The sequence below is a fragment of the Rhamphochromis longiceps genome, linkage group LG4 (assembly GCF_057381845.1).
Source record: "Rhamphochromis longiceps isolate RC_006_pf linkage group LG4, R_longiceps_female_GT1.1, whole genome shotgun sequence".
In the NCBI taxonomy this organism is placed as follows: domain Eukaryota; kingdom Metazoa; phylum Chordata; class Actinopteri; order Cichliformes; family Cichlidae; genus Rhamphochromis; species Rhamphochromis longiceps.
In genome coordinates, this window is record NC_140560.1 from 30,975,003 (window position 1) to 30,986,043 (window position 11,041).

The 11,041-nt window shown below is 40.9% G+C and overlaps 1 protein-coding gene and 1 long non-coding RNA gene across 5 annotated transcripts in view; one reads left to right on the plus strand and one right to left on the minus strand.

Annotated features, from left to right (window-relative positions):
* ppp1r1b (protein phosphatase 1, regulatory (inhibitor) subunit 1B) overlaps positions 1-11,041 on the plus strand; it is a 32,965-nt gene that overhangs the window by 18,961 nt on the left and 2,963 nt on the right. For 2 of the 4 annotated variants that reach the window (XM_085404474.1, XM_085404472.1), the window contains 3 exons: positions 6,928-7,017; positions 8,049-8,124; positions 9,308-9,445. In XM_085404474.1, coding sequence (XP_085260600.1) covers positions 6,928-7,017; positions 8,049-8,124; positions 9,308-9,445 — 304 coding nt within the window. The remainder of the gene's footprint in view (positions 1-6,927; positions 7,018-8,048; positions 8,125-9,307; positions 9,446-11,041) is intronic. The other 2 variants (XM_085404475.1, XM_085404473.1) reach the window with 1 other exon arrangement.
* On the minus strand, positions 375-2,702 carry LOC146672020 (uncharacterized). The gene is made up of 2 exons (XR_014911530.1): positions 2,103-2,702; positions 375-799 (listed from the first exon to the last, which is right to left on the minus strand). It is a non-coding gene; the product is annotated as an uncharacterized LOC146672020 (long non-coding RNA).

Below are 11,041 nucleotides of genomic sequence, written 5' to 3' on the forward strand. Positions count from 1 at the left end.
TAACCACTCTCATATGCTCTGTACCTACATCACCTTCCCTGACAGTCGTAGCTTGGCTCATCTGAGGGTGAAATTATAAGAATGTGTTATTTTGCAAAGTGCTCTCAAGGGTTCCTAAATAAAATATGGCGTTGAGGTCATTTCTTTTGAATTAATCCCTTCTTCTGAAATATAAGAACCTCTGCTGGTTTTAATGGCACTTTGGATTTCTTTACTTTCTGTTCCACTCCCAACCCCAAATAGATGCTGACAAGCTGCCACAGTAACATGGAAGAGGGAAAGACGTTGGAAAGGACTACTACAAATAAACCTAATGCCTAACAATGAAAAGTGTAAAATAAGAACAATAATAATAATAAAGATAAAAGATGAAGTAACAAGTTTTTAGTTTTTGTTTATTCCAAATGATCATCCAGATATCTGTGACATGTGATGACAAACACCATAATGGAAGGCCTTAGTCATCACATGCTTAAACTCATCATATATTTTTGCATATGCTGAACAGGCAGTCAGACATGCTGTAACTGTGGGGTAGAAAACAGCATGAACACCATACGGCAGGGGTCTCAAACTCCAGTCCTCGAGGGCATGGAAAAGTTGCATGACACTTTGACCGTTGAGGACTGGAGTTTGAGACCCCTGTCATATGGAATATGACAGGTGTGGTTGAACTGCATGAAGACTCTGAAGTTTCTCTTCTCTTCTGGCAGGACAGGAATGTGGCCTTGTCCTGTGAGCCACTGTAAGGATGTACTTAGAGTAGAACTGGACTGTCACCGGCCTCAGGCTCTTCACCCTTTTTAAAGACAAAGTAGTCATTTAGATAAAATATTAGATATTGTTTACCTGTAAATGCACAAAGTAAATTTAGAAATGTTATTATTGTCAAGAGTGAACAAGCACTGATAGTGTAATCTACAGCTGTGGCCAAACGTTTAGAGAATGAGAAGTGTTGTTTGCTTATTTACAAAGTTTGCTGTTTCAGTGATAGTTGTATATCATATTATATCACTTCAAACAGAGGTGATCCAGTAATGCTGCACTAATGAATTAGACTAACTATTCACTTTAGCTAAAGTTATTAAGTTAGCTAAAGAGTTGGGATGCTGTGTTATGCTGGGCTTACACGGTGCGATTTTTGGCCCATTTTGAGCCGATTTTTGAGTCGTGCGACCGTTTTGGCGATCGGCCCGATTTTGGCCTTCATCGTGCGTCGTGCATCGTGTAGTATACGTGGGGTAACGAGAAGCGATTAACACCTCACGACCAGCTCCCGATCATCAATCGCTTGGTCGTGAGGGTGTCACCGCAGCTTCTCACACTGCGCACGCGCAAACACAAATGTCAGCGAAAAAGACGGCGCAGCACGGCAGTGCAGCGTGTGATCTGGACACAAGCGATGGAGGCACAACTTGTAGAACTATGGCAAGCTCACCCGAACCTTTTCGATGTGGCCTAACAAAATTATCACGACCACAACAACCGTGAAAATAGTTGGATCTACACTGCTGCTCAATCACAGCTGCCTGATCAATGTTTTTCATTAGAAATTTAGCAAAGTTGATGGTGGTGGTGTGTCTGTGTGAGTGAAAGACAGAGAGGGAGAGCGAGCAACAGAATTTCTCTTATAACCTTCATTTTATGGACGCACAGTGTGAGCACTCGGGTCGCATCAGAGCATCGGGCCGTATAGTGTGAGACCCTGCATCGTGACCTACGAACTTCTAACCCCTGCGAGTCAATCGTACAGTTTGAGCAGGAGCTGAATCGTGCGACTGAAAAAAATCGCACAGTGTCTGCCCAGCATAAGACATAAATAAAGCTAAAATACAAAGGTTTGGGCACCGTTTTGCATGTTTCCCTACTGTAGGGGTCTCTGCAAGCATACGGAGGGGGTACTTTGAGAGGGTACAAGATGACAACTTTGGAATTCTACTAGAAACAGTCGATCATATTTGTTTGTCAAAGCTGAATTCAGGGCAAACTACGCTAAATTACCGTTTTTAGCTAACAGCTACAATAAGCATAACAGTTACTGTAGGGCTATCTTTTGTTAACATGACGCTTGTTCTTATACATGTAATACATTTATTACCAACCTGAGAGTTTATCCGCTGGTCATTCGACATGACGAATGACTTCTGAAGTCTTAATTCAGCTCAAGACGCTGTAGATTCCCGTCGGTAACACTTTCGGTCCGCTAGTAAAACGTAGTTCTATTAATCTGCGCTTGAACCGGAACCGGATGTAAGTTCCAAAAAACTGAATTTTGGAACTGAAATTGAATTGTAGAACTGAAACTGAATGGTGAGAAGTGAAACTGAAATTATTCGAGAGCTGAATTTTTAAAGGATAAAATGCAGTTTCAAAGCAAATCAATTCATTTTCAAAATATAAAATTCAATTTCAATTTAGTGATGATCATTTTCAAACCATAAATTCAATTTCAAATTAGACTAATTCAAATTCAGTTTTCAAAAGCATTTATTCAAGTTACAATTCAGATTCAATCTGAGCAATTCAAATTCAAATTGAACTTATTCAAATTCAGTTTCTGATGGCACAGATTTCTGCCCATATTGGGGCCAGATCTGCACAGCAGACTCCTCTCGGGATACCCGACTATTAGCACTGGTGCAGAGTTTTAGAACCTTTCGGTTTCATCCCACAGGGACTCCTGTGATCTAGTTTATGCTGTCCTACTGAAACTGCTTTTTATAGACCCAGCCACAAGAGCACCAGCTTAGAGGATGGTCTTTGGGGAGCAGACCCATATCAGCCCATCTGCATCCAGACTGCAATGGAGGAGAGTGCTGAGCTAACACACACATATTTGAACTCATTCAAAAACATGCAAAGTCAACACTTATCAGTGACTCAGTACTATATTGGCGTTACACCTGGGTACTATAGTGCTTTGTATCCTGTTAAACTTGGCAAGGTTATTTATATACACATGAAAAAAAATCTGTTGCACAGGTACACTTCATGTAAGAGCACAGCTTTAGCTGTAACCTCCTTATCTCCTCAATACTATGTGAGAAAAGTGCTTTTTTTTTAAAGAAAAGGTCACTTCAAAGAGGAAGTGGTTACGCTGTGTGCTAGCTCACGCACAGTCTATTCAGGTTTGCATAAACCAAATAAAATTATTTAAATTGTGAGAACATGGCTGTATGAGAAAGGGTAACTGCTGGGTGATAGTCTGACTTCATTCTCTTGACATTATCCTGAGTTCATATTTGAAAACAGCTTATAGAAACACCGGTACAAATAATTACGTTTAGCCTTCTGTTTGTATCTGCCACACAGTGCATTTGCAGGACATTAATCAAATTCAGCTTCAGATAAACTGAAACACCTTTATACGCTATGATCTATGAGCCAGTATTTTTATTGAGACAAAGCTCTTTGTGAAACCTAGTGGGGTGCTGCTGGCTCTTAGGGGAAGCCTGCAGGCATACACCTGTGGAGCTGCTGAAATGCCACTGCAGACGCCTGCTTAGAGTCCCTGAGTGAAAGTCCATTGCAGCTTGACTGATCTTGGTACAAAAACAATTGCTGCCAGTGGTGGAGTGTTGAGGAGATTGGGGGCAGGGGGTTTAGAAAAGCAGTGAACGGAGGGGATAGAGGGATAAAGCGCTGGAGTAATCTCACATGCTTTGCCCTAGTGTTGCCATAAATGAGGAAGTCACATATGATATTATGTAACTCAGAGTGGAGTGGGTTTTAAGGTTGGAAAATTACTAGAGTCAATATGTATGCTTATGCATTGCCGGCATCACAAAACAACAGCAGGTCACCACCGCCACCACTGTCGGCATCACTTTGTGTACGTAAATGTGACAAATGTTTATAAACACTGTGATTTTTTTTCATTACATGCATTGCAAACTGTGCCTCATGCTATAGGAGGTCTTCTGTTGTGTCGTGACATTTCATGAGACCACCATGCTGAGTGTTTAGATGACGAGCCCTTGGATAACAACCATTTACACACACACACAAACACATGCATGCTGAGCACGAGAGCAGTTACTGGTAACTAGATCATCATATTATGCTTCACAGTGAAGTCACAGAGCAGTGAAGTTATCCCATTTAGTCATTTTATTGAGTGTGCATCAAGACATATCCTGTTTATCTCATCATTCCTACCTTAATCACCATTTGAGCAAATCTTTTCTTGAAGGAGCTGCCTCTTTCAGGGACAGTTATTGAGGTTAAAACTTTGGGGATCCTGATCTGGAGTTTAGAAAATATAATAATATAATACACCTTTCTCTTTGGCTTGGCCTTTCTCTTTTGTAAACATAAGCTCACATCACAGTAAAGAAACCAAAAAACAGGAGTGGGAACTAACAAAATATAACAAAGTAGTGGAAACATCCATTGCAGTCTTCCAAGATATTCTAATGGCTTACTTTAAATATGTCTTAAAAAACAGAAAATCTGAAAATATCCACTACTAATGATCTACTTTCCAATCCTTTTTTGTTGTTGGTATTTTTGTATAAAGATTGATATGGCAGTCAAAAATTAACAAGCAGCTAATTGAATAATCAAGTAATTACAGTTAATAACCAAGAATCTGTTTGCAGAACCATCCGTATACCTTCCTGCTGGCCCTCCAATCTCAGTATAATCTAATAAATATATCACACAAATACACAAGCATACCAATAATCTGCTGGACTTGAATACAGTCCTCGCTTACGTCCCCAGGACTCGGGCACAGGCTTGGTCATGTCAACATCTGGTATTTTCTCTCTGTCTCTTGTGGCTCTCGGTTTGAAGCACCTCAGGCTGCCCTGCAAGGCAGTTAGCAGGTGTCATGCAGGCAGAGCCAGCAGGGTTCTTATCAACGTGAAGCCCCAGGCCTCCACACCTAACCAGGGGAGACACAGGGAAAGCGGAGGTGGGGTCAAAGGATGCTCTGTGGATGTTTTCCTCTTACACATCTAATGACAAAAAAGGAAACGGTTGACAAACCAGCAAACAAAAACACACTAATATGAGTCTGGTTATGACAGACTGGTGTTGAAAAGGAGAGGCGAACAGTGGATGAAGTTAATGTCACTGTCAAGGAATGAAAATCAGGATGGATGTGGAAGTAAACAGGATAGAGGAAGCAACGGATCGAGCAAGGAGGAAATGAGAGGAGAATGAGAGAAAGACAGATAGTGTGAGAGATCCAGGGGAAGCAGGAAAGCCTGAAGTTGTGTGATGAGATTAAAATGTGTGTCTGGTGATATAAATAAGGGTGAAATCCATGCTTGATTACTCCATGTCTTTGAATTTGACAGAGGCAGATTTCCACCACGTGGGCCGTGGAAGCCTCTGCTTTGGCAACATGCGCCTCGTTGTGATGACGCACACGACAGAAGAGAAACAAACACAAACACAACTCTCCGTATGGAGCCAGACTACTTAACTATATTCCTGCGATGTTATGTGATATAGTAAACAGCAGCACATAGGTTCATGTCATGGGCAAGGTTGGCTTGCTCCACAGAGGACATCTTTCAGCACCTGATTTGCCTGACTAATACCACTGCTTTTACCTTTTTAAAATGTGTTTTATATATTTTTTAAACATTTTTCCATTTATTTTTTCCATTTTATTTTATGCATTTGGGAATTGTGTAGATTTGTAGAAAATGTGAGCCAAAGATCTGAGCTGTGCACGTACATTTTCTCTATAAAGGCCCCGACACGTTCTGCTTAGCAAGGGAAAAATACTCTGAAAAGTAATACTCCACCCCAAACTTATCCTTTGATTATCAAACAGTCACTTCCTGTTTGCTTCTTAAAGGTTTACAGTCTGTTCCAACATAGGAAACAGAGACTGTGAATGTGAGCTTCAGTGTAAATTTACTTCAGTCATTGCCAAGTTTTGTGCTGAAAAAGAGTAGGAAAACATGCACAGAAACAAGCCTGTCTAGGTGGAAATTAATCATTTCTTTTAAGACAAATCAAAAATTCTGGTTATTTTTCTGATTAAATCTTATTAAAAAAATAGTTTTAGAAGTTGTCCAATTATGTGCACCAGAATTCCAGGAGCTCAGTTTCAAATTGTCCATCGATATTTGCTTCATATATACTAACTGACTGACTGAGCTAAATGCACTTTTGTCTCTGTATACGTGCAGGGCCCTGTGTTTTGTGCACTGGGTCAATGAGCCACATTGAGCACTTCTGGTGAGTGAATTTCCACAGACAGGCCATGATACTGTGGAGCTGTAGGCACAACTGTGCATTTGTTCCCAGGAACAGAGAGTTTGCTGTATACAGTGGCTCGTGCTGTAGAGGTGTAGCTCAGATCTGCACTTTGTCTGGCCCCGTTCTGCTTTTAGGCTGTCAGCTACCTGAATTAGGCCTCCAAGAAGCAGTCATTCGGAGTGGAAAAGGAGCGAGTGGATGGGAGTGTCTCGGCTGATTGCTGTGGTTCATTTAATCCCTTTTCTATGGACTCTCTGTTTGGGAGACTTCATATTTGCATGTTTGGTGCACACAGGTGCCAAAACATGTTTGTGTAAATGTGAGGAGAACATTCATTTCAAATAAAGCCTTTGTCAAAAGAATAATTTTCTTCTGTTTCACACCACAGAATTCTCTTTGTTTACTCTGTCTTTAAAATCTGAGGTTTCTAAATGATTCTTCTATTGCACCTGACTGTTGCGTGTGCTCTGACGTGACCAGTACTGAACACTGAAAGTCACTGTTGGCTGCTGACCTGTCAAATAAATCTGAGGTAGGACTAATGAAGTCCTTGAGGGCCCAGCAATGCCCTTCACCAGCATAAACTGTCAACATAGGGATCCGTGTGATTGATATGGCTTTGTGCTGAGCATTATTAATAATATAGTGTTAGTCAGTTTTGTTATTCATTTATTTATGGCTGCCATTTGTGTTGTTTGTTCGCAGATCCGACGCCGGAGGCCAACACCCGCCACACTGTTCAGAGTAGCCGACCAGTCATCTCCTGAGGATGATCAGTCCACCCATCAGGTAAAGGTGAAGACAAAACACTTTTTTATATAAGTGTCTTTGTGCTCTCATCCATCTTCCTACATTAGATTTCAATCCTATTAACCACGTAACTACTTTACCTACAACATATAATTTACTTCATGCCATTATTTCACTGTCTAACAACATAATAATCCATTTTCCTTAATGACTCCACACACATTGAATCCTGTGTGTTGAGTTTGTGTTTAGCCACAGTTCAAACTCACCTTGAAATTTTAAAACTATTTGAGCACCAAGGTTAAAAAATATCTTGTTTACTTGATGTTGGTGAGATGAGGCTGAAAGCTTGAGTAAAATTCAGTGTAAGCAGGTTTGACGATAACACTTTTCACATTCTAGTGAAGATCCTGAAGATTAAGCATGGCACGAAGAGTTAAGAGAACTTGGGAAAACCAGCATGTAGTAGCATGTAGTGCTGACATTACTGAGTTGCAGACTGGACATCCAACAATTATACTGCATGCCTAGCCAATGTAAGATAATATAAGCAGGCACAATCATGACAAAACATGACACCTTGGGTTTAGAGATGTTAATGCTTGCATCAAAAACTGCAGTGTGTAAATAGCTGTTTGAAAATGCCATCCTTTATATTCTTAATGTTTTGGAACAAGGCTATTTTAAATTTGCATGCTTTTCCCCCGTTTTCCTCATGGTTATGTTTCTTCTAATGAAGAGGAACAGTTTGTCATTGCTCTCCAGTGTGTACCTACAAACTTCAAATCAGCTTCTGGCGTGTTTGGAAGCCAAAATTCCCCCAAAACAACTTGAATAACTAAGGAGAGGCCTCCAGAGTTACCACAAGAACTAAAAAAAGATTGCATCAGTCATGTAGGAGATATTTTGCATGCATGTTATGACTTTAGATCCCAATGAGGAAGTTGGTGTTTTAACTGAAATTTCAAATTATGTAATAAAATAAATATAGTGAATAAAACTTCCGAGGTGCCGATGCTTTGAGGACAGACTGACGAAGAATGTCATGATTAGTGGCTCGCTCTTTCTCTTCACAGTGGGTTGTAGGAGAGAATGGAGTCCTCAAACCAAAACGAGTTAATCCAAATGTGTATCAGCCGCCATCACTCAAAGGTTGGTACAAGCATTTGTGTTACAGGTGGTGGTTGTGTGTGTTGTGATTCATCCTTGTGTTTAAATCCTTTCTTTGTTTTACCGTGCTTCCCTGCAAGCATTTCTTACTTGCGTTCTAACGCCTTATAAAGGTGCATGTGACAGATGGGTGGATATGCAATAAAGGGGTTTCTTTTTTTTTCACTGCATGCGCGTGTGTGATATGCATAGTTGTGTTTCTGTTTGCTTCTGCCCTTATATTACACTCAGCAGCAGGGTCCATATATCTGTGTGTGACCAAAAGAGAAAGGGAGAAAGGGAGAGATTAGAGTGTGACAGCTGTGAGACACTGAGTGAGAGTCTAGGAAAGTCTGGATCATCCAGGATTACAGTCAGTTGTGTATACAGCTGTGGCGCACACGAACACACACATATAGGTGTGATTAAAATGCATACATGAACACAGACGTGCATTTTTCTATTGTGTCTTTGTTGCATGTGGTCAATAAGGAAGGTAAGTTTGTCGGTGGGGTTTCTTTTACTTTGGATTTGTGGGTGTGCGCTGCCACATGTCGAGTGATGATATAATGAGCCAGGAAGCCTTGTTCTGCATCTCAAATCTGCCCTTTATCAGCTCAGACGCAGAGTGAAAGAGAGAACTAACTCTATTATTTCTAGTTGCATAACCTATCTCAAGCTAAAAACTGACCTGCCTTAGTGCTGCTGCCGCACTGTGTAAGTGAGGGTGTGAAAAAATGATAGAGAGAGAAGCCAAGGTGACCTAGAGGAAGCGAGAGAGTGGCTGAGATAATATCACTAAAGAGAGTGAACGGAGAGAGAGAAGAGGATGAGTCAGTATTGCCAAAAGATAGCGCTGGGGAGGGTGGGCAGTCGAGTAGGGTGCAAATAAACAGATGGGAAAACAGGGTGAGAGGAGAGCTAGAAAACAACAGCGGAAGCTCTACTGTAAAAATCAGTGCGGGATACCGTTTTGTAGCTGCCTGCCTGCCTGTCTGCCTGTCTGTCAGTGCATGTGTATAACTGGCCTTCTGCCTGCCTGGCATGCATTCAAAAACCCCTGTGAGGCTTGACAAAAACTGACAGAGTTGAAGTGTGGTGAAACCAAAACAACATATCCCTCTATCCCTGTGTCTGTGTCCATGTGTTTGTGTGGCTGTCCCTGTGTGTGTTTACCTGTGTGTAGCTGTGCAGAAGATGGCTGAAGCGCATATGCAGAAACTAGGTGTCTACCCTCCCTTGGAAGACCCTTGTGAAGGGGAGGAGGATGAGGACTACTTGAAGGGAGAGGAGGGAGAGGATGCAGCTCCCACCAAAGCTGCTGGTGAGAGGGAGGCTCTTTTTCAACTGTCAGGGAGCACAGTAACAACACTGTTACAGCGATGTTTGTTTCTCAAAGCCAAAATACACTTTGAGGGACTTAAAGCTGTTAATTTTATGGGTCTTGTTTGGTTGGGTCATTGGATTTTTTACTAGGATAAATGGTTTAGTGTCATGCAGTAATCGATTGGTTGCATTCTGATATCACCAGTTAAATTAGCAGCTAGTTGGTAATTATTTCAAAGTGACTGGAGAAAAAATTGTGCTCAAAAAAACTTGAAAAACTGGAAAGTTTGCACATTAAGATTTAAAATCACAATCTCATATGAGAAGCTTATACACTGAAAATCACAAAATATCACTTTTTAACTAGTCCAAAGGTGTATTTTTCCTTCTAGTTTGTATGTATAGCCAAGTTGTTCCCATTTCTGTACATTTTCCCTAATGATGTTTTTCAGTTATTTGCAATTTCAAGATGAAATTTTCTCATACAGGACACCGTTGTAGCTTTTCGCTCCCTAATAGGAGTTCTCCCCTTTGGAGGTGGTTGTTGATCCTTTATTGATCACATGAGCCATCACATGACTTCTTCACCTAGCTTCCACAAACAGATTTAGATGACCGTATAAGGAAATCATCTCAGCACAGATTTAGGGTACACCTGTTTAATTACTCGTTGACAGACAAACCCATAGCAGCAAACCAATACATTTAGCCATGTCGACATGGTCAAGATGACCAGCTGAAGTTCAAAGTTTATTTTGGTCACTTTAAATGTGACATGGTTGTTGTTCTGAGTGAAGCTGCTCCGAGTATTTAGGAAATTCCTGGGATTTTCTCCACACAGCCATCTGTGGGGTTTACAGAGAATGGTGTGGAAAAGAAAAAAATAAGCGAGCAACAGTTCTCTCTGTGAAAACACGTTGTTGATGCCAGAGGTTAGAGGAGAATGCCCAGACTGCATTCTCTCTTGATTTCTGCTGCAACATATGGATAGTAAGTTTGAGAATTTGGCATAAACAACATGAAACTATGGCCCCATCTGACCTCTGGCCTCAGATTGTTGATGGTGATGTAATGATGTGGAGATTTTCTTAGCACACTTTGGGGCCCTTAGTACCAACTAAGCCTCATTTAAACACCACAGCCTAGTTAAGTATTGTTGCTGACCATTTCCATTATGACCACATTGTACTGCATCAAGCAGGATAACACACCATATCACAAAGCTTAAATTATCTTAAGCTGTTTTCTAACTGTGTAATGCTTTCATGTCCATATGAAGTCTTTGAGGAATGTTTGTAGCACCTTGTTGAACATATGCCATGAACAGTTAATGCAATTCTGAAGGTAAAAGCAGGTACAACTGTGTAATAGCAAGGTATAACTAACAAAGTGTCTAGTGAGGGACTATTATATGCAGTTTAAGATAACTGAAAGAAAAATCAGGCACAAACAAAAGAAAAATAGCAAACCACAGTAAGATTACATTTTTGTGCTTCTTAGTAAACAATTGCTCTGCGGTTTTCAGCATCTGGAAGCCCCTTGTGTGCTGAGCAGCTGGTACAGCTCTTGTGCTACATTATCCCTCCATCTCTTA